General features: G+C 48.3%; 1 protein-coding gene across 1 annotated transcript in view; it reads left to right on the top strand.

Annotated features, from left to right (window-relative positions):
• The window catches only part of Pus1 (Pseudouridine synthase 1), a 95,217-nt gene that overhangs the window by 3,844 nt on the left and 68,598 nt on the right, over nt 1–22,775 (top strand). Inside the window, exon 2 of the mRNA XM_084591506.1 lies at nt 3,203–3,340. Coding sequence (XP_084447632.1) covers nt 3,203–3,340 — 138 coding nt within the window. The remainder of the gene's footprint in view (nt 1–3,202; nt 3,341–22,775) is intronic.

The following is a 22,775-nucleotide window of genomic DNA, read 5'->3' as shown; positions in this document are numbered from 1 at the left end:
TTGTGTCTGGTGTGTCTTGGACTGAGTCGAATCAATGAGATAGTGGAACAGGTTCCATGTTCGGGGCAGGCTCACGTTGCCGTCCAGCTTGCTACAGAAGAATTTCCAAGTTTGGCGAGAGTCGCAGCATGCGTCTCAATCTCAGTGCTGAGCCGTGCCATCCGGCGTCTAAGTGTTCTATGGCAGCGCTGGCACCGCCACCTCCGCTCGAGACTCGCCTTGGCTTCCCAGAGGTGCAGAAGATGCGAATCCGTCGCCTCTGCAGGGCAGTCCTCTGGAAGGGGGCGCGTCACGGCACGGACATCGCTCTGAAGTTGGTCAGACCAAGCAGCTATGCCAGAGATGATGTCTGGATTGCGGGCTGCTCTAAAAGTGTGGAACGAGTCCCACTTCGTAATGGTAGCTCCGGGAGGAGGTCTGCGTGTTGGGCTTGCTTGCAAGAGAATCTCGATAATGTGATCACTACCGAGATTCTCCTTGGTGTTACACCACGCAGCAGAGGGAGGCGATGGGTGACTTGAGGTCGGGAGTAGTGTCTGAGAAGACACTGTTCCCAGTACGAGTAGGGGTGGTAGGGCCTGTGAGTAAGGAAAAACCGGCCTGCTGTGCGGCAAGCCATCCTGCATCCCTGGGGGTGTCGGTTGTGTAGCCCCAAGCCGTGTGTGGGGCGTTGAAGTTCTTTACAATTAAGAGGGGGCATTTGTGTGCGACGCGCTTGGCGAGCTAGAATAGACGGTCGAAGTCCTGCCGCAAGCATTTCGGATGGCTGTATATGTTGAGGATGAAGAGATTATTATCGCGAGTGCACTGCGGCACGAGTTCAATCAGGAGATGATCTATGCCCGTAACGTCTAATTGGTGAGAGATGGTAGTGATAGCATGGCGTACCAGAAATGCGACCCGAGGGGGTGTTAGGTAGGGTGAGGGGATTGGAGGGCTCTTGTAGCGCGAGCACATCGGAGCCGTCCGCCCGAGCTAGGAACTGGTGAACCAGACCTCGTTTGGAGCCAAAGCCTCGACAGTTCCACTGCCAGATGGTGAGGCTAGTGTGTGTACTCGCTATTACTGAGGGTATCGTTTGCCGTGGAGGGGTTAGAGGGGGTATGCAACTTGGCCTTTTTCTTTTTTGACCGCACGGTAGCACCGGCTGTCACTTGGCGGGCCTCTTGTGCTTTAAATCGCTCGTCAATTTAGCGAGCGAATTCGTCGAGACGGGTAGTGGGGTTAGAGAATTCTTGAGTGAAAGTCTGAATGGCCGTCTGGACCGCGGCTTGAATTCTGGCCTCTACGAGTTGTTCGAATTGAGGGGGTAGGGCTGGGGTTGCCTCGGGTGGGGTTGGTGAAGTCGGGGAGTTAGTGGGAGTTGCGGCCCGCTTCTTGGCCGGCGGTTCATTAGTAGGGGGAGGTGGCAATGGGAGAGTAGAGGTAGGAGTGACCGGGCTGCTGGCGCCAGGTTAGTTGTGGGGATTTTGGCCTGCTGGAGGACATGCAGTTGGGCCTGGAGGTGGAGGTTAGTGGTTTGGAGGGAGGCGAACTGTGCGCAGACACGCAGCAGTTCTTCAAACAGGGGGTCGGCGGAGTCATGGGAGACTACACCTGCCCAGCTCACCTCACTGGGGCGGGGATCGGGTGCCTGGACAGACGTTCTCGGGGGGACTGGAGGTGGTAGTTGCATTGTTCCGGTCCAGGAACGGCACCGGGCCTTGAGCTTGTTAGGTTTACAAGGCTGTTTCGGTGCAGTAAGCTGGAGCACAGGGAAGGGCTCCGGGGTGAGATGCGGGGCCTGGGACTTGCGGGTAGAAAAACGGCTGCGGTGTTGGGGTGGAGTGTGACAGGTGGCAGCCTGACTGATGCTTGCCTCGGCGGCTTGCTTGGCATTCCAGTATTTTTTGACGTGGTATGGGGCGTGAAAGCGTGCCTTGCAGGCTCTGTCCGCCGTCACCGTCAGGGGTGCTTTGCCGCAGATTTTGCACTGCAGCGCGCAGGAGTGGACCTCGGGGGGCTCTACTTGGTCGCAGCCGGGGAAGTGGCCGCGACGTCCGCGCGGTGACCGAGTGCGCTGCAGTTCCGGCAGTGCTCGATCTTCTTTTTGAAGAGGTAGCACCTATAAGCACAGATGAGTAGTAGATGTGCTTAGGCACTCAATATTGCTCGAAGAGGATGATTATGGACTCTGTCGAGCCCATGAATCGAAAGTCGAGGATGGAAGGGTTCCGGTTGTGACTGAGGCGGTCCTTGATGTCTTCGTATGAGTGGTCGAGAGGGACGTCATGGACTACGCCAAGGGCGAAGTCCTCCGGGGCCACTTGGTAGGAGTAGATGTCGTAGGCGGCTCCTTTGATTAGTATGACTTGATGGCGAGGTAGCGGAGTCGGCGTTGCGAATCGGGAGTGTTGACGAAGACGAGGTGTTAGAGGGTGTTGATGATGAATTTGTCGGGCTTCGCCTCTTGGGGTTCGAGGCGGGCTGCTTGTAAAATCACGAAGCACAACGCCATTCACGGTCGGGAGATTCAGGCCGCCACGGGGGCGCAGAATGATCTTGTGGTCATCCATGGGTAGCTTGGGGTGGCCTATGGCAGAGAGTTGGGGCGGTTGGGGCCGGCGTCCCGGCGTGGCTTGAGACAGATTCGGAGTAATCGTTGGAGAGGATTTGCGATTCTGGCTTAGCTTGTCGTGTGCTGATTGCCAGCCGTTGGTAGCTATTAGTTCCGAGGGTGATTGCCTTCTTCCTCTACTACAATAGGCCCCATGCCGCCGTCGAAGCGCCGACGCGCAGGTAAAACCCCTCTATCTTTGAAAGCAGCGAAAGGTGATTGCCTTCTTCCTCTACTACAATAGGCCCCATGCCGCCGTCGAAGCGCCGACGCGCAGGTAAAACCCCTCTATCTTTGAAAGCAGCGAAAATGCAAGATCTTTGCTGCCATTTCCCTCGCCCGACGTTTTCCTCCTCGCTTTCATACGCTCCCCTCTTCAAAGAGAAAGTGGGGGTGGTTTTTCTGCTTTGTCGTTGGCTGCCGGGCGCCGGAATGCCCCCTCATGTGGCCGACGCGTCACCATACGTCATCAGGGCGCGCAAAACCTTGTGTTGCTTGTTTTTTTATTTTCTCGCTGCCGCCATTAGAATGCCCCGTGGTGCCGTTTCCTGTGGCTTGCGCGCGTACAGTTTCGTGCGCGCGATGCCGTGCTGCTGCGCGTTTCAGTGTTCAAGTAGAGCAGAAAGAGGATTGACTTTGTTTGCCATTCCAAGAGGAAAATGCGACGACCTGCGCACAAAAAAATGGGTGCACAACATAGGAAGGAAAGACTTCGTCCCGACGAAAAGGACTGTTTTGTACGAGGTACTGTGTATCGTGATATTTCTGCATGACTCGCGGTGCATTTGCCAAATTTAAGAGACCGATACATTTTTCTCTTCCTGCCCTTGCTTTTGCTTCTTATATGACGCATTTAACCGTTTGAGATTTTCAGAAAATTTGATGTCTACAGTGAACTAGGCGGCAGGTTGAGAATAGTGAAGTAAGGTGAACCTGGAAGCGGCGTCAGCAAAGCTACAAAGTTCTGTCGTTCGTGCCTCGATCTAATGCAGACCTAAATTAACTTTATTCAGAGGGCACATCTTTTTTCCCTCTTGTGCCTCTTTTTTTTTTAAGAAAGTGGCCTTTCCGCCGAAAATATTCGTACATGGCATTGAATATCGTTGTTAATCACCAGGCATGTTTTGGTTGCTAAAAATCATACATTTGAAACATATTTTAAGCAACGCGTATATGTTTCAGTGTTTGTGCATTTGCCCATTCTTTACGCAGCTACCCTGTGGACATACAGATGCGCCTTACGCTTGTCTGATGTTTTTGTCTTTGTAAACATATATTTCCATGGTATCATAGCTAGGCATCTGCTTCGCTGATAATTTTCCATTTAAAGTTTACTTGCAGCCTCAAATGAAAGCAAAATTTCAAAATTCGTCACTTCCTCATTTTTTTTCACATTTGTAATTTCATCCTGAAATAATTTGAAACATTTGTGAAAGTTGTGTTTTGAAAATCTGTACAATTATTATTTTGCCTGTCGTCTGATTGAATCTGTAATTAGCTCAAAATTTCTGGTAACTGCTTGCATCTTTTGAAGATATTCTCGTGCATATATGAAGCTTATTATCATCGAAATTAAAATTAGATTGAAGCATGTGTGAAAAATGTTTGTACGAAAATTATTCCCTTGCGCTTCGTTTTCATATCTTTCATTTCGTTAAGGGTTCTCGGCATCTTCCAATTGTCTAAGAGTGTTTTTGTGTGAATTTATTTTTATTTGGAAATGTGTGCTTTGAATCTAATGGGCCTGCGCCACGTCTTACGACCCTTTCCAAAGCGGCCAGTGGTGTGTCAGTAAAATCAAAGATGCTACGTGGGATTGTGTTTCAATGAGCAACACTGTTTATTGCTACATTTCTTTTGTATTTGGAACTGTGTATTTTATATGCGCCGCATCTTACGACCTTTAAAGAAAGCCAGTATTGTTCCAATAAAATAAGATGCTATTTTGCCTTAATCACTTTGCTGATCAATTGATTTTGCGAAGAAATAAAAGCCACTTTTTGCACGTACACTGCCTCTAATTAGCAGCCGTAGGAGCATTGCTTCATCTTTTTCTTACAGACTGCGATTTGGAAATGAAAGTATACAACAAGCAACACTTGCTTATAGGTTAGCCAGAAGCGATGTCAGAATTAGCCGGTTTACCGTTCACGCACAAAGATGCAGAAGATTTCTGAAGTGGCCATCGGCCCTCATTCAGTGTCATCTATCTGGCACTCAAGACAGATGACACCATAACTTCCCGTTCAGTTTATTTCTCGTTATTGATGCTTCAGAGTACCCGAGCGCGATGCTAAGTGCAAGCATTTCTTACCGTTTTGAGCGTGTCTTCTCTTTCCTTCTTTGTTGTTGCTAGCAATATGTGCTGCTAAAACCAAATATAACATTTTCAAATCGATTATTATATACCTGTGCAAAGCAGTTTTTAAAAGAACGCTTTAAAAGCCAGCGCAACAAGCCCCCGCCATTCACTACCATTGACCCTTCCGCGGCGCCCCTCGAGCGCAGGCAGGTTCAGCTTGGTTCAGCGTGCCGTGCGCAGCACTCCCGCCGGTGGGAAAATGAAATCAGAGGAGAATTGAGGAGGAAAGCAGCCGAAGGGAGGAGAGTGTCGCTACTTTTGCGGAGCGCATGTGAAATGCGTCCGCCCTTTCGCAGCGACCGAATGCTTCCCAGGCAAGTGTGAGATTGGACGGCACACCATCGCTCCTGTCGCGTGGCGTTCCTTGGCGCGCGTTCAAGTGTGGGATTGCGGACGGCAGAAAAGCTAGAAACACATCTCGCGGAATATGACAGATCTTGCGCACAACTTTTTTCGTGCGCCCGACCACACATGCACTATACATTGGTACTGCACAATTTTGGCGCTAATTAGTACTGAATAATTAGTCTTAATTAGTAACCTATTAGTATTGCTTAGTGCACAATCAGTCGTAACTAACTCAGTTCAGTTCAGTCGTTCAGTCGTGTCCGACTCTTCGTGACCTTATGGACCATGTCACGGCACGCTTTCCGGTCTCTCACTATTTTCCTAACATCACATAACTTCATCTGCAGTGCCTCGAGGATGCCATCTAACCACCGCGTTCGCTGCCTACCCCTTCTCCGGCGACCCTCAACCTTTCCCAACATCAAATCTTTCTCCAGCGACTCCTCTCTTCTCACCAGATGACCAAAGTAGCTGAGCTTTTACTTTAGAATTTGACCCTCCAATGAGCAGTCAGGGCTTATGGTCGACAATATCGACTAATTTGATCTTCTGGCAGTCCAAGGAACTCTCAAGAGTCTTCGCCAGCACCACAATTCAAACGCGTCAATTCTTCGGCGGTCAGCCTTTTTCACAGTCCAACTCTCGCATCCATACATCACAACTGGAAAGACCATAGCACGAGTTATTCGGATCTTGGTTGGCAGACTAATGTCTCTGCTCTTTACTAGGCGGTCAAGGCTAACCATTGCTCTCTTTCCAGAAGCAGGCGTCTCCTAATTTCATGGCTGCAGTCTCCTTCCGAGGTAATCTTGGAGCCCAAAAAGAGAAAATCTGTCACAGCTTCCACTTCTTGTCCATTGATGCTCCAGGACTTGATAGGGCAAGACGCCATGATCTTTGTCTTTTTAATGTTCAGTTTAAGCTCAAATTTCTCACTCTCTTCTTGTTCGCGCATCAGAAGTCTCTTGAGTTCTACTTCACTTTCTGCCATTAAAGTGGTATCATCCGCATATCTAAGGTTGTTGATACGTTTTCCAGCAATCTTCACTTCAGCTGAAGACTCGTCCAGACTGGCCTTCCTCATGATGCACTCTGCATATAGGTTAAATAGGCAGGGCGACAGTATGCAGCCTTGCCTCACTCCTTTCTCAATCGGAAACCAATCAGTAAGACCATGCCCAGTTCTGACTGTGGCCTCTTGCCCTTCATACAGGTTCCTGAGGAGACAGATGAGGTGAATTGGAACTCCCATCTCTTGGAGAGCTTGCCACAATCTGCTGTGATCTACGCCTTCAAACGCTTTCGCGTAATCAATAAAGCAGAAGTAGATGGGTTTCTGGAACTTTCTTGCTTTTTTCATGATCCAGCGAAGGTTGGCAATCTGGTCTCTAGTTCCTCTGCCCTTGCGAAACCCAGCTTGCACGTCCGGAAGCTCCCGATCCACATACTGCTGCAGCCTACCTTGGAGGATTTTCAACATCACCTTGCTAGCATGCGAAATAAGCGCAATCCTGCGGTAGTTGGAACAATCTTTGGCACTGCCTTTTTTTGGAATGGGGATGTAAACTGACCTCCTCCAATCCTCTGGCCCCTGCAGGGTTGTCCATATCTTCTGACATAATGTATGCAGAATGTTAACAGTGTCATGGTTGAGGTTTTGAAGCAACTCAGCTGGAATGCCATCAATTCCGCTAGCTTTGTTCTTAGCAAGGCTGGCTAATGCCCATTCAACTTCACTCTTCAGGATGCCCTGCTCGAGATCAGTAATCACAACCGTCTTATGTTGGGTTTGCACATCCGGGTCCTTCTTGTACAGTTCTTCTGTGTATTCCTGCCACCTCTTCTTTATCTCTGAGGCTTCAGTGAGGTCCTTGCCTCGTTTGTCCTTTATCACGCCCAGCTTAGCACGGAAGCTTCCTTTGATATCTTTGATTGTCTTATACAGAGCTCTTGTGTTCCTTAATTGGCTGTTGTCCTCAACTGCTTGGCACTGTATAGTGCTAACTAATTAGTCTTAATTTGCTCCCAATCTACCTAATTAGTGTTATTTAGAACTAATTGCTGTTAATTGTAAAGTGTTGTGGTTAGTCTAACAGCTAGTAACCGATAGCTAGTAAATGTTTATGGCCATTTTTGGGTCGCTGCCAAAGGTATGACACCCTCTGCGAACGTACGACAGTATGAGCCATTAAAGGCTTTCGGCTTCAAAAAAAGCGGGAGCGGTGAATGCATGAGCATTACGTTACCCTCTATTCATATTTTCCTTCAGGCGTTCATGCATTGCATTGATCATTAAATTTTCTTCACTCAAATTTGCTGAAAAACCATTAAGAAACTTTCTATTCGCCGAGTCATATTATTTCTAGTTATTTTCATTTTTACATTCTTTCCGGAACAGCCACCGCATGGCTGCCCCTCCTATCCACTGGGCCAGGACTCAGACTTTTCGCTCTAATACGCGGATTAAAACATGAACAAATATTTTATTTCATCGTTCATTTTGTTTTCGCTGGTCCGCTTTGAATTTCATTGGTGTTTATGCATTGAAATATGCTTTAAAAGAGCCTTGAACAGATATTACTGAGGCGAGCAGACGTGGCCGTTATTTCCGCAAGCTGTTGCAGCGCCGTTGAGGACGAGAATCACGGAACAACCCTTTTAGCTGATAAAACTGCTTGGCATAATTGACAACAGTCGAGAGCCCTGGTCTTGGTCTAATTACTGATTTTCTGGATATCTTACTAGAATTCCTCTTGGCGTATGCAATGCCCAAAAGTAATTTTCGACTTTAGTAGAGAGAGAAAAAAAAAAAGGAATCGTCTTTTCGGGCAAAATGATCTTCCCTTCCATACTGAGCGACCATGTACAAAGTACTACGCGCGGATAGCAGTGGTATAGACAAGCGTCAGCCTGTGACGTCAGTAGAGATGCGGCGGCGCTGGCGACAGCAGTGACTTTCGTGGTGTAGGCAAAAGCGCGGGCCGTCTGCATTGGTTGCGCGGCGATTGCTGTGTTTTCGGGCATAATTCCCAATATTTCTGCGAGCTGTGGTGCGGTTGATTGCGCCTCGAGGCACAAAAAGCAAACTGGCTATTGTTTCAACATGTTTCTTGCGGTAGGATAAATATCAGAGCGAAGGACAGCGGCGTTGAGCGCGACAAGTAGACTCTTCGGTGACGGATTGCCTTCGCGGTTAACATGCGTTGCAGTTCTTCACCGAAACTAGATCAGTTCGTTTACAATCGTTAATTGTCATTATTGCTTTTCGGTGGCACGACGAATAGCGCAAGAATAAACGCCTGCAGCTCGTGCCCGTTTTGATATACTATCAATTGCCATAAGAAGTTCAGACGCGATATATTCCGTGTGCGTATGATCCCGCAGAGAAGCTGCAATGTGAGTTCCATTCACTTGCAGTACTGCCCGTGCATATGTTCACGCAGAAATGACACAAAAGGGCTGTGAAGGTAATTGCAATTACCTTGAGCGGTCACTCCAGTGCGATATTGCCGGCAATAACAGGCCCGGACTTGTAAAGTAGCTTTTCTATGTTTGTACTTTCGCGAGTTTCAACGAGTGACTCTTCATCGTTATGATCCGGGCAGTCCCGCAGTGTTATTTCTCATATTTTTAAATTTTATTTTTAGAGGTCATTATAAGATCCTGACAAACGAATTAAATATCCACGTACAACAGCTAGCTCTGATCGAGCAGGATATTTAAGTGTATATGGTAAATGGAGTTTATTGTCCCAAAGTGGAATCGACTATGAGGGGTGCGAAATAAGCAGAATAAGATGACGCACATTAGAATAAAAAAGTTCCAAGTATATTAAAAGAAAGCTCAGCAGATCTCGCAAATTTCGCTACAAGCGATCGTGGAGAATGTTGCATCTGCACTCATGCGTCTCTCCTATAGAGCAAAGAGAACAAAATCAGAGCTTTCTTACTGGCCTCCATGTACATAGTAACCTATGAATGACCTTGCTACGCATGTAAGATGAGACAGACGTCAAACGTCTTTTTATCGAGCAGGCGAAAACAAGTTGGCAGCACACTTTGCGAACATGTTACAAAGAACTAAAAGATTGGGTTCTTCTTATTAGATATGAAATTCTATGACTTAAGTTGCCGGTAAAGTGAGCTAGAAATGTGATTTCTAGTTTGCTATATATAGTTGCCGATAATATTGTTCTTTAGAGTGAGTGCTTGAAGCAGCAGAAAACCAGTCAATAGAGTCATCGTATGAAAAACACACTTCCAGTCATTCCTATTGTCGTGCTCCTTGTATGCGTTAGGAATAGGCCCGGAAGTTGAACAGGGTTGGCTATTAGTCTTTCTTATACATTTCTCTTTCTCGTTTTTATTTAACTTATAATTACTCACGGCAGTCTCCTACGTACCGTAGCCGCGCCCTGTTGAGGCCACGGAGAAGGAAGGCAATGCAGCGCTCATCGCCAGGTAATTCCTACTGTAATCGGCTGATAACGTGCGGAAATACTCTCCAGGCATAAACCAAGCTATTTTTACGCATAAGCGAAGCTTACGTTTCATAATATTCGCACGCGCGAACTGGTTTCGAAGGCAGCGTCGCTTTGCGCAATGTAGGCACCATGGATGATAGGCACGCTGCGCTTTTGCCTACACCCCATTGTTTTGTATGTGGCGACTTCTCGCTTTTTGTCTTTCGCTGTTGTGTAGGGGGTCCATGTTTTTGGGAATTGGAAGGACCTGGTATTCAGCTCTGCTTTCGGGAGTAAATGTTTCTGTTAGGGGGCTAGTTTTCTCGTCGATGGGTCGTCCCTTGATGTTCAGTAGGTGTCTACCAATCCGACTTTGTTCTAGTCTGCGCTATTGGCAGACCAGGATTGCATCTTTGTGTTCTTCGTAGGTGGCCGAGATGCCCATTGCCATAACAGCCTCATTGGATGCATGACTTGGTAATCCGAGTGCTAGTTTATAAGCTTTCCGAAACTGCGCATCAATTTTCTGTGATTCCGTTCTGGTGATGTTGTGGTACGGGAGGATATAGGTCCAGCGGGGGACTATCATCATACTCTATGTAGACGCCAGTCCATATCTGGGGAGAAAAGCGGCGGCAGCCACCACAGTTGACTACACCGAAAGAGAGGGGACCAGCTCATCGATCAAGACCAATAACTACATAGAAGATGCAGAGGAAGTTGCAATCGCCCTTGCAGTTAAACACGCCAGCAACCAAGGTAGAAAACACATAATACTGAGCGATTCCCAAAAGGCCTGTCGTGCCTTCCTCCTGGGACGCGTATGCAAACAGGCACACCGAATAATGGAGCAGGAAAAAGAAGACGGGCAACATGAAGCACACAATCATGTGGATACCGGCACACGAGGGAATCGACGGCAACGAGGCTGCCGACAGGATAGCCCGAGGGCATACTTTCCGGGCACCTGCGCCAGCTGCCCCAGAGCCTTCAACCACTCTCACATACGGGGAACTAATGCAATACTTCAAATTAGAAAGAAAACGATACGCAGAACCGCACAAAGACCTCAGCAGACAGGAGGCAGTAACCTGGAGGAACATACAGGCTAGGACATTCCCAAACCTATCAAAGTACCACAAAATCTGGCCCGAAAAATTCAAAAATAACACATGCACTGCATGTGGTGAAGTTTCTGACATGCTTCACATGATATGGAACTGCAAAGAGCAATTAGAGAAATATAAAGCTCGAGCACTCAGCCAAGCGGAGTGGAAGGCAGAGCTGGCCCACACGGGTCTCTCTAAGCAGCGCAGCCTGCTCACCAGGGCTCGGGAGACAGCCCAGGCCAATGGTATCCTGGACTGAGGAAACCACCCACGCTATTCCGTTAAACAATTAAAGTTTACTCTCTCTCTCTCTCTTGCCTACACTGCGTCAAGCCGCAAAGGGCGCGACCTGCTCACTGTTCGCTCCGCATCTGCTTCAGCGGCGGCTGGTGGCTTTTGCCTGGGTTCGCGCTGTCGTTCGCTTGTTTCGTGGTTAGTGCAGTCCCGAAATGAAAGAACACGGAAGGTAGATACTGCAGCAGCATGTCGTCAGCGTACTACACACGTGAACCGAGTATTTATATAAAAACACTGTCGCTCAGCTAACGTTCGACAAGCATATGACATGCATTGCGGCATGGTAGCTACTTTTGTCCATTTTAATCCGAATTTTTCCCAAGCCAGTACAAGAATAGCACAGAAAAAAAAAAACTGAATGAGCAGTGATCACTTCGAAGCTGCTTCAATGCTAACACTACAGCAACTCGTCCGCAACAGCAAAACCGTCTTTCAGCGCTAGATGCGAAACCATCCATATACTATAGCACCGAAGGTGAAAATAATTTCATAAAAATGTAATGAAAGTTGCATTGCTTGCGTGATATAAAGTATTAGTATAACCAACTAGCTCAACTTTCCGTATTACAACAGTAAAAGTAAAGACTGTAAGATTGAGTTTTCAATGTTATTATAATTTATATATCAGCAAATGTGTTGCATTTACACATTATTTTATTTTGCAAATAAACGCTGTTTTAATGAAAGTTTACATGATATTATACTTATTATGAAAACAATAAAGAAATGGTTTGATATTCATGACACCACTTGGGCTGGAAGCGGTAAAAAGAAGCTAATAATTCACTGCTGGTGATACTCGATTGCAGTGGCTGACAAAAGAGTTCACTTGCTACATCGAAAGCATTCAAGAAACTTCTTAAGCGTTAAAGAAGGAAACTTTCACTGAAGAAACATTTCATCACGAAGTATACTGTACAAGTGGTAAAAATACCTCCCGCGAAAAGGTGTTGGCTCCGTCCTCACCAGGAAACTCAATAGTGGCCCCATTGAGGCTCTCTTTGGGAAAGTAAGGCTATTGTGCGGAGAGAACATGCTAGACGCAAGGACCGTAACAGCGGCACTTGACCACGTTGTCAAGACGGACGTTTCATCTTGGAGCAAAATCAAAGCAATTTTCGTCGAATCCGCAGAAATCATTTCTGATCGGCCACAATCAGTAACCGAGGAAATGAAGGAATTGTGGTGGCATCTCCTGTTATCCCATTACTGTCACATATTCCGGTTTAGCTTACGTCGATGGATACATTGATAAGTTAATCAGTGACCTCGGGTGTGACGCTGCGCTGTCTTTCTTGAAACTACCGAAAGACGCAGCCCCATGTACACTCTTCTACGAGGACAAGAATTTTAGTGGATTGCATTAGCCGAAACCAGAGTTTATTGCCCTATTGGCCAAGGTTTTCTTAAAAAAAAAAAAAGAAAACTCTTGCATCTATCACACACAAGTAATCTCGAAGTACTTCAAATCTTGATTCAAGCAGCACATTTGAGAATTCGCCATTGCTGAGTTGCCCTGAAGGAATTAGCAACAGCCTATAAAGTCCGCTTCTTTGATATCTGAAAAATTTATCAGAATCCTTCTTGTGAATTATGCCAAGAAAGTGACAGACATAAATTACAGGCCAGCTCCCTATATGAACAAACCGGCCAGGAAGATATTGAGACTGAATTTTCTAGCCGCAGGCCACGTTTTGACGAATTGATGAATATGTAGTACAATGTATAACTTTGAAGGACGATTTTTTTATTGTTTGTCGCTCTTGTCGGGGGGGGGGGGGGGGGGGGGGGTCTTGAGTTTTTTGCATTCTGCCAAAACATGCGACAGGGTGCCTTTTTCTTTTTTGCAAAAAGGACAGAGCATATCGTGTTCCGCAGGGTCATGCGGTTCATCAGTACGGGATGCGCAAGCGATCCCGCCTGCGCTCGACGCAGGATCGTCTGTTGTTGCCTGGTGAGTTTGGGGTGCGGTTCTGGCAGTCTGCACCTTTCATCTCGTTCTAAAACAGCGCAAAAGAACAGGGACGAGAGAACAAAACGTACAACACGAGCGCTTGTGTTGTACGTTTTGTTCTCTCGTCCCTGTTCTTTTGCGCTGTTTTAGAATGTATACATACCAACTCGCCCAGGCTTCTATTTTGGCAGCTTTCATCTCGGTACATACGGGTTATCTCCCGAAAGCTGGTAATCGGATGCGGTAACTCTTCCGGCTCGTGCTCGCCCCGGATTGACATTTCTCGGGCATGGTAGTCTGCGATGGTGTTGCCTGCTACCTGCGAGTGAGCCGGGACCCACACGAGCTCTATGAATCTTCCCGGAAGCTTGCACTTGGATAGAATGGCTCGGGCCGCGGAGTGAATTACCCCTGTGCGAAAGTTTCTGTAGGCTGTCTTTGAGTCGGTGACCACGGTGTCCACGCTCGGCTGTGCGAGTGCGAGGGCCACGGCCGCTTCTTCGGCAACTGCGGGGTCTGTTGTCTTTATGGACGCGCTGACGATCAGCCTGTCTTTTGACGTAACCACCACCGCTGCACGGTCACTGTGTTTTCGGAGCGAGGCGTCCGCGTAGAGGACCCTGGGGTTCTCTTCCAGCTCCCGGAGGCCCAAGCGGTGCGCCTCTCGTCGTTTTTGCCCGGCGTCATGTTCCGGGGAAGGGGTTTGGTCTGAATGGTCGTCTTCCACTCTTCCGGAAGGGCTTCCTTGAGGGGTACTGGCTCAATCTGCCATCCCATCTTGCGTAGGACGGCTCGTCCATGTTTCGTGTGACTGAGCCGGATTCTCTGATTATAGAGGTGGGCTTCAATGAGCTCCTCCACCGTGTTGTGGGCGCCCATGTCTAGCAGTCTTTGCGTGGAAGAGTATATGGGTATGCCCAGTGTTTGCTTTGTTGCCTTACGAAGCATCGTGTTTAGGGTGTCCCTATTTGCCTTCGTCAGTTGGAGATAAGGGGCGGAGTAGGTAACCCGCGACACGACGAACGCGCGTATCAGGCGCATGGCATCGTCCTCTTTGAGGCCTTGGTTTCTGTTAGATACCCTCTAATGCTGAGTATCTGTTCGGTTGTAGTCTTGATCTTTGTGACGGCGGCGTGTGCCTTCCCGTCGATCTGAAGTAGTAGGCCGAGGATCCTAATCTGCTGTGTTGGCTTGATGGCCGTTCCGTCGATGGTGACGATCACGTTCGGCGGCAGCTCTTTTTTGGATTTTCCTGGTTGGATCATAAGCCTCTCTGATTTCTGGGGAGCGCAGCTCAGTCCGCACGACTTTGCGTACTCGCGTGCACGGTCGTTGCCGCTTTCTGCAAGGCTTCCTCCATCCAGGCATCAGACCCGGCTCGAGCCGTTCACACCGCAATATCGTCGGCGCAGAAAGCGTGGTCAACGCCTTCGATTTGCTTGAGTAGACTAGGCAGGGGCAGGAGGGCCAGATTGAAGAGCAGGGGCTTCAAGACCGATCCCTGTAGGGTGCCCCTATCACTGATCTCGACAGTGTCTGACTTCTCCTCCCCTATCCTGATGGACGCTGTTCGGTTTGACAGAAAATCCTTGATGTAGCCGAATGTCTTTCGGCCACACCTGGTCATATTCAGATTCCGCAACACGCTCGCGTGGGACACGTTATCAAACGCTCCCTTCAGGTCGAGGGCGAGTATCCCGCGCGGCGCGTGCCTCGTTGCCGGCTTGACAACCAGTCCGTGAAGTTGGATCATCACGTCTTGGGTGCTGAGATGTTGCCTGAAGCCGTACATCATCTCCGGCATCTGATCCGTTTCTTCGAGGTGCTGCTGCAGGCGGCGGAGGACCATGCGTTCCATCACCTTCCCCGCGCAGGACGTGAGGGGGATGGGCCGCATGTTGTCTATCGTGAGGGCCTTGCCGGGCTTTGGAATGAAGCAGACCTCGGCGTCCTTCCATTCCTTCGGCAACCGCGAGCTCTCCCAGGCTTTGTTGATGTGCCCTAGGAGGCCGCGGGCCGCTTTACCGCTCATGTTACCGAGTAGTTTGTATGTTATAGCATCCCTGCCGGGTGCACTTCTGTTGTTACTTCATCTATCGCTGTCCACAGTTCCGTCATGGAAAACGGCCGGTCCAACTCCTCGTTGTCGGGTCCTTCGTACCTCTCGGGTACTGGGTACTGCTCCTTCTCTGTCTTTAGGTACTTCGCCTTCAGGTCTTCCAGGAACCTGCGGCCATCTCCCTTGTACACGTCAAATACTTTGGTAAGGTTGCGATTGGTCGCAGTTCTGCTACTCAGCGGGTCGATCAGATGCCTCAAGAGACACCACGTCTTCCACGTCGAGAGCGTGCCCTGCAGGCCGTCGCAGGTGTTCATTCAGTTCTCCCTGCATAGTTTGGCCGCGTGCTCGGCGATCTGTTTATTCAAGGCTGCTATGCACTTGGCCAGCTTTCTGTTGTGCCTCTGACGTTTCCATCGCCGCGTTAACGAGTGCCGGGCCGCCCACATGTGGGTCAGTCTGGCGTCCACGTAAGGTGTCTGCGACGTCGTTGCGATTTATTAGGTAAATTTTTGGAGGGTCTTCTTCTGGTCCCTCGACCATTCGGTGTAGGTCTGTTGCAATTCAGCTTGTCCTGATTCTTCCTCAGACGCCTCTTTTTTTTCCTGGGTGAACTTTCTCATCTTGGTAGGCAAAATAACGCTTCAGTCGCCTTGCCTACCGTAATTGTGCGATGGCTTGCTGCTGCCGGGAAATGCAGAGCACCATGCCAACTAATCGCGTCGCTATGACATGTCCTGAAAGGCACACACGAGGAAGTTTAGTAAGCTTGCACTTGTTTCTTGCCTACAATGGTCGCCGTTAACAGTTATGGGCCGCCGCGGTGAAGCGCCAAGGCTGGATACCGACGCCTGTTCATCGAATATGCGCCAAACACTTCGTGACGACTAAGTTGGAGCTTATTCGCTTTTACGCCAGAGCGGTCTACTGGATCGAAGGTCGCGAATAACTAGAGTTTGGCCTATTTACGACGCGTGATTGGATCTTGGTGTGCGGGCGCGGGTGCGCAGGTAACATATGTAGACGAGGTATATATATATATATATATATATATATATATATATATATATATATATATATATATATATATATATATATATATATATATATATATATATATATATATATATATATATATATATATATATATATATATATATATATATAATATGTTGTAATGCGTAGGCCTGTTTCTTTGTTCGAGCATGCACAGATGTTTACCTATGTAAGCTGTTCCTCAAGCCCATTTTCTCACTTTGGTAATTGTATGTATGCGCAGTGTGAGCTGCTACGCGAGAGATCTGTGTTGCACTCCTCGATCCGTGATATATATGTTGCATGGCTAACCTTCGCCGCGTTCACGTCAGATTATTTTAATCTACTTTCTGATGAAGATTCCAACTTCACGTTGACAGCTACTGATTTGGATTGGAGCTGCATTTTTTTTTATTTATGCCGAGCGCTTTTATTTGTATTCACAGCGACTGTGAATGCGAGTTGTGGGGTTTATCCTATTTTAACGCAGCCACACTGAGATCGAACTGGGCCGCCCTAACTACGGAACCACGGGTGAAGGTAAAAACGGCCCCAGAAAAGAGTTCCCCAGAAGATACAGTCCCGAAAAAAAAAAAAAAAAAACGTCCCTGGAATATACTGCCCCGGAATAAACGTCCAGAAAGGTCCCCTCAGGAAACGGCCCCTAAGAAAAAATGTCACCGAAGAAATTGACTGATATCCGCCCGGAACTCACTTAGCGAAAAATTGAACATCTTATTGGATGCCCTTTTTTTAGAATAGATGTAACCATTCTTTGGGCACTGGGTCCTCTGGGTGCTTTACGCGTTTACAGGGACTGGAGAAGGCTTGGCGAGAAAGCACTGCGAAAAAAAAAAACAAAGAGCCCCACCACTGTATAACATCCAGCGAGTATTATGCAGTGCATATAGTTCCCAGTTTCCAAGCTGGGAAATATCGCTCTTTAATATAGGTCGAATCACCCAGCTAATATATTACAAGACGTGCTAGTCCTCGACCGCACAAATGTCGGCGCCATAATGTTTTTTTTTTTTTTTTTTTTTTTTTTTTTTTGCGAACGCATGGCATCAGTACCATGTGTTGCAAATTTCAAGCGGACAGGTAGAAAGAAGCACTGTAGCATACATTACTGCGGCTAGACATGAGGAAACTCAGTCTAGGCCTTTAGTAAAAGAACTACAGAATGTGAAAAAAAAAAATGAAACGGCGGGGTTCAAAATATAAATAATGTTCAAGCTAAAACCATGAACACAGATGTAAGATAAAAACAGTAAAAGTTGATTACAGTGAGCGCAATTCATCGCTGATAATCCAAGCACCAGGCAAGGCGAAAGCTCGACTTTGTAATACGTTTGATTGCATCTATTTGGGGACGTTTTATCCGAGGCCATTTTTTTCCCGGGACCATTTTTTCCTGGGACGTTTTTACCGGAACCCACCAAACCACATTGGCCGCTGCGGCTCGTAATTGTAATGCAAGCTATAAGTGTGGCAGCCCGTGATAAAATTGCTACCATTAACGACGACAGCCGCCCACGAACAGAGCAGATATAACAGACGCGTAGCGTTGTGATTTCAACGAATAACGAAATGATACGCAAATCCGTGCGGTGTCAAGGCTACTGTTGCCGTTCTGACCTAAATCGATTCTGTTTTTTGTTCTGTTGCTTGTGATTTACGCGTATACATGTGAAAACAGTACGTTTATGTTTTTTCTTCTCTTAGTGTAGTGTCGTAATACATGTATAATTCTCGTTCATATCTGCCTCTTATTTGTTTTTTGTTTTTATATTATGTTTCACCATTTTTGTACCCTATGCTTTTCACATTCTTGATTTGCTTTGTACATATGATCATGTCATTGTGTGTTTCTTATATTCTCTATATACACTTCTCTGTACTAACATATGCCCAACTGCAACAATCCCGAATGGCTTTAGCAGTATCTGTAAATAAAAAAAATTTGGCTGAAGGCTTAGCTTGGTTAAGCCTGGTGATTGCGAAAGCAATACCGTAGCTGCGCTTAGTTCAGCTGGTAGTGTTGCTGGTGGCGGTGCTTGTGACTGGACTTGTGGTTATGCAGTGATATTACCTGGTCATTCTGTGTACAACTAGTAGCGATGCGAGAATTGCTGTGGCTGCAATGATATACTTGGTTGTAGGCGAGGTTAATGCAGAATGCATAACTGCTACTCCGGCACCGGCTGCAACGGCATTCTTTACACCAGTAGAGAGCACGTTAGAAACACTCTTAGTAGCTGTACTGCCCCTGGTGGGTTCACCTCCTATAGACTGCAAGGCTACACCGCCTACAGAAGTAGCAACCGAAGTGCCGACAATATTGTTGAACCCACCTCTACTACGTGCATGAGAATGTGTCAAACTTGAAATTCCAAGTGCACTCGGCTGAACACTAAGCGAGTTCGGCCTTACTCTAGGTGTGTAAGGCTGTACTCGAACCGGTGCTTTAAATGTAGGTTTAAGGGGCAATTTGAAGATTCGGCCATTTTGTTTTGAAAATGAAAGACACATTGTATTTACTTTGACTCAACTTTATTCAATCCAAAAAAGACACTCTGGTGATCAGTAAAGAAATGGCTCCTCGTTTGCACATCACTTATCCCATATTGGTCCGTGTTTCTATACATGACCAAGTCCAAACTGTTCCCACATTGAGTTGTTGACTGTCGCTGTTCCGGAATTTCTTGGGCACGTCTCTGCCGTTTAGTCGCGTTCCGGCGTTCGGTCCTCAAGCGAGATACGCAACTCATTGCAGTATCGCTATCCATGGCGTTTAGCATACTCATAAAGTCAGGACGCTCGTCCGTAGACTCTTCCGTAGATTCTGCTGTCGAGGCTGCACGTTGAGCTAGAGATACGCTGCTCCCTTCTGTATCGTCATCCATGGTGTTGAGCATACTCATAAGAGTAACTTCCGTAGAGGGTTGCCGTTGAGCTAGAGATACGCTGCTCGCTTCTGTATCGATCGTCATCCATGGCGTTTAGCATACTCATAAGTAAGGACGCTCGTCCATAGATTCTTCCGTAGATTCTGCTGTCGAGGCTGCACGTTGAGCTAGAGATATGCTGCTCCCTTCTGTATCGTCATCCATGGTGTTGAGCATACTCATAAGAGTAACTTCCGTAGAGGGTTGCCGTTGAGCTAGAGATACGCTGCTCGCTTCTGTATCGATCGTCATCCATGGCGTTTAGCATACTCATAAGTCAGGACGCTCGTCCATAGATTCTTCCGTAGATTCTGCTGTCGAGGCTGCACGTTGAGCTAGAGATATGCTGCTCCCTTCTGTATCGTCACCCATGGCGTTGAGCATACTCATAAGAGTAACTTCCGTAGAGGGTTGCCGTTGAGCTAGAGATACGCTGCTCGCTTCTGTATCGATCGTCATCCATGGCGTTTAGCACTCATAAGTCAGGACGCTCGTCCATAGATTCTTCCGTAGATTCTGCTGTCGAGGCTGCACGTTGAGCTAGAGATATGCTGCTCCCTTCTGTATCGTCACCCATGGCGTTGAGCATACTCATAAGAGTAACTCCCGTAGAGGCTGCACGTTGTCGCCGAGCGGCATACTGAACACGCCGCTTAGAAAGTCTCTGTTCACGCTCTTCTTCGGTCTCCGTAGCTCGAAGTTCTTTTCTCTTCGCATTCTGCCGAGCGGCTTTCGTGGTAGGCGGCATCGCAACGTCTGGCCGGAAGCGCGCCGCGGCGTGATGTCACACCGCTAGGCACGCCGCGCGCGGCAGCGGGCCCGCATGGAGCGTTTTTCCGAGCGATTCGCCGGCGTCGACGGCAGCGGAGCGTTTTTTTACCGCCGGAGAGGACGATTTTGCCAAATCGTCGGGATCTGGCCGAACAGAGACGACGCGCCGATGCCGGAAGTCGGCAGCGGCAGAGGGCCAATGAGAGCCGGAGCCGCCGTCACGTGATTCCGGTCGGAGCCACGCCCACGTCGGCCGAGAGAGACTCGCTCGCGAGAGCGGCAAGAACGACGGGGGTTTGGCCTTGGCGCTCCGACGGCGCCGAGGGTTTCGGGTTTCTCGGCCGAAACGGCCGAGCGGCAATGTAGTCTTTCAGAGTCGCTCCGCGCACGAGGCGACGACCGCAAGGTTTGGGCATCGGGCACCGTGCATTTCCTTTTTTTTTTTTTCAGGTTTTTGGGTTAGAGTTCGGTGAAGGTGGGCCGTCCGCTGGGGCCACGAGTGTTTACGCTGAGCTCGGAGGTTGTTTATGAGCTGCTAGCCTTGCCAGCGGACCTCTGATACCTCCCTTGTGCTATGGCTTCTGCATTTAGATCCATAGCTGTTGGAAGTGATGCCTGTGCCTGTTTTCTTGACACACACACACACAAACCACAACAATTGAAGCTCGCGGCGACAGGGAAATCAAGATGTGCGCGACCTGGACGCACGGCCGGATGGGGGCGCGTGCGTCGCGCAACTGGGCGGCAAAAAAAAAAAGAAAAAAAAAAAAACGCCGCTCGGCTGCTGATCATGCGGGAGTGAAATGGTCGACGCCGGCGTGGGCGTCGGGCGTGCGACGCGTTTTCGCGTGTAAAAAACGCTCCATGCGGATGAGCAGGGCTCCAACTTGTGCCGTCGCGAGGCGAGGCCGCGCGTTTAGGTAGCAGCCACCACGCGCGGCCTCGCCTCGCGACGGCACAAGTTGGAGCCCTGCTCAGCTGTGTCGGATGAATGGATGGAATGGAGGGATGGAATATAGGAGCGTCCCCTTTGAAACGGGATGGTAGCAGCAGTAGCAATAGCTATCATGCTCATTTTTCTACCTATATCCTAATTATTGATTTAGATTGGTTAACTAAACCATCATTCTATTTATTAAATTTTTGTTTCTACATTACTACCATTATGTCACTTCTCTGCTTTTAAGCCACCAATCTTCCAGTCGTTTTTTGCTAGTTTCCACCGCCGGTTTATTCATCCGGCCGCTGGTATCTCTAAACCCCAGAGCTTCAGGAGCAGTGACTGCGCCTGCATCAACTTCCGGATGGATACCATTACATTCGAGTATAATATGGTCAATTGTTTCACTGGAGTTTTTTTTTTTTCGGAGAGTTTGCCACAAGGCATAAGTTGAGAAAGGGGGAATGGGATGCAGGAGATAGAAAGTTAAAAGAAGGAGTGAAGTCCAGTTGTGCTTATGTATTCGAGAAGGTTGGCAGTATAGCGATTGTCCATTGTCCATTTCTCATAATCACTATCGCGATTCCACCGCAGGCCCACCTTCATGATTATCCGTTGCCTAATGTGCGTCGTTGATGGGCACGTCCACAACAAGTGACGCACATCGCAGACGTCAGGTGGAGTCTCACAGTGAGGGCACCTGTCAGTCACTGGTAGATCTTTTTCCCGACATCGATGTCGAACAGATGGGGTCAGAGCCGCCCCTGCCCGGATCCGGCGCACTGTCACCTCCTCCTGCCGAGTAAGACTACGGGGGAGAGGGTGCGAACACGGAGGAATGAGAGCGCGTGTTCGCTGGCGCAGAACTTGCGAATCGGAAACGTGGGACAGGAACGGACCTGGGGGAAGAGGGGAAGGTGGTGGATCGTCTGTTGTGTTTATATGCGTCATAGCATCTGCTTGTATGTTATGTGGATCGCGAGCATGGCCGCGAATCCAGTGTATGCGAATAGGACATGGGTACTTTGAACATAGCAAATGTATGGACGTGTTATTTGGAATGTGCGTCGAACGGCCTTAAGCTGTTTAAGGGCAGTAAGAGAGTCTGTGTAAAGATGGACTGCATTGAATGTAGGAACTGGTGGAAGGGAATGTATGGCATTGTAAATTGCTTAAGTTCCAGTGCCAGAGGGGTGCACGTATCCGCGGTATATGTCACGTGAGTGTTGAGATGCGGATGAGAGGGACTATACACAGAAGTAACTCCTCGCTCTGCAGTATGTGATGCATCGGTATATAATATGCACCCTTCAGGCAGATGTGCGGATGATACCGACGGGGAAGCAGTGGGGCGATTGTCCGTGAGCTGGCAGTACGACCATGGAGGTAGTGTCTTTAAATGATGTAGTTGTAAAGACTGTTTGCGAGCTCTGTTTGCCATCCGCTGATCAACGAGTTCAGTGAGCGTATTTAGCTGGGCATACTCCTGAAGTACTGGTATGGGTGTTAGGCGGGGAAGATATGTAATTGCACGCATAGCCTCACGATTGATGGCCTCAAGGGAGTCCCACTGTCTGCGGGTGAGACGTTGAAACTGTGCCTGGTATATTATACGTGGCTGGAGGACAGAGCGAACAAGCTGGCGGGCCGTGTGAGCACGCGCGCCGCCAGAGCGCATAGCTATGCGACGAATGAGACCTAAAGTAGCGTGAGCGGTCTTACGGATGGCTGTCAGCCACGGGGTGCCAGTCCCAGAGGAATGAAGAAGAAGACCAAGAATGCGAACGGTTTGTACCTGAGGAATTGGGGTATTATCTATCATAAAATTTATAGTGGGAGCTTTCCGTAAGCCAGCTTTATTTCCAATTCGAATGAAACAGGATTTTGTATGCGA

This window comes from Amblyomma maculatum, chromosome 1 (assembly GCF_055883805.1).
Source record: "Amblyomma maculatum isolate TAMU_Amacu chromosome 1, ASM5588380v1, whole genome shotgun sequence".
Taxonomy (NCBI): Eukaryota; Metazoa; Arthropoda; class Arachnida; order Ixodida; family Ixodidae; genus Amblyomma; species Amblyomma maculatum.
This window is presented reverse-complemented; position numbering and strand designations above follow the sequence as displayed.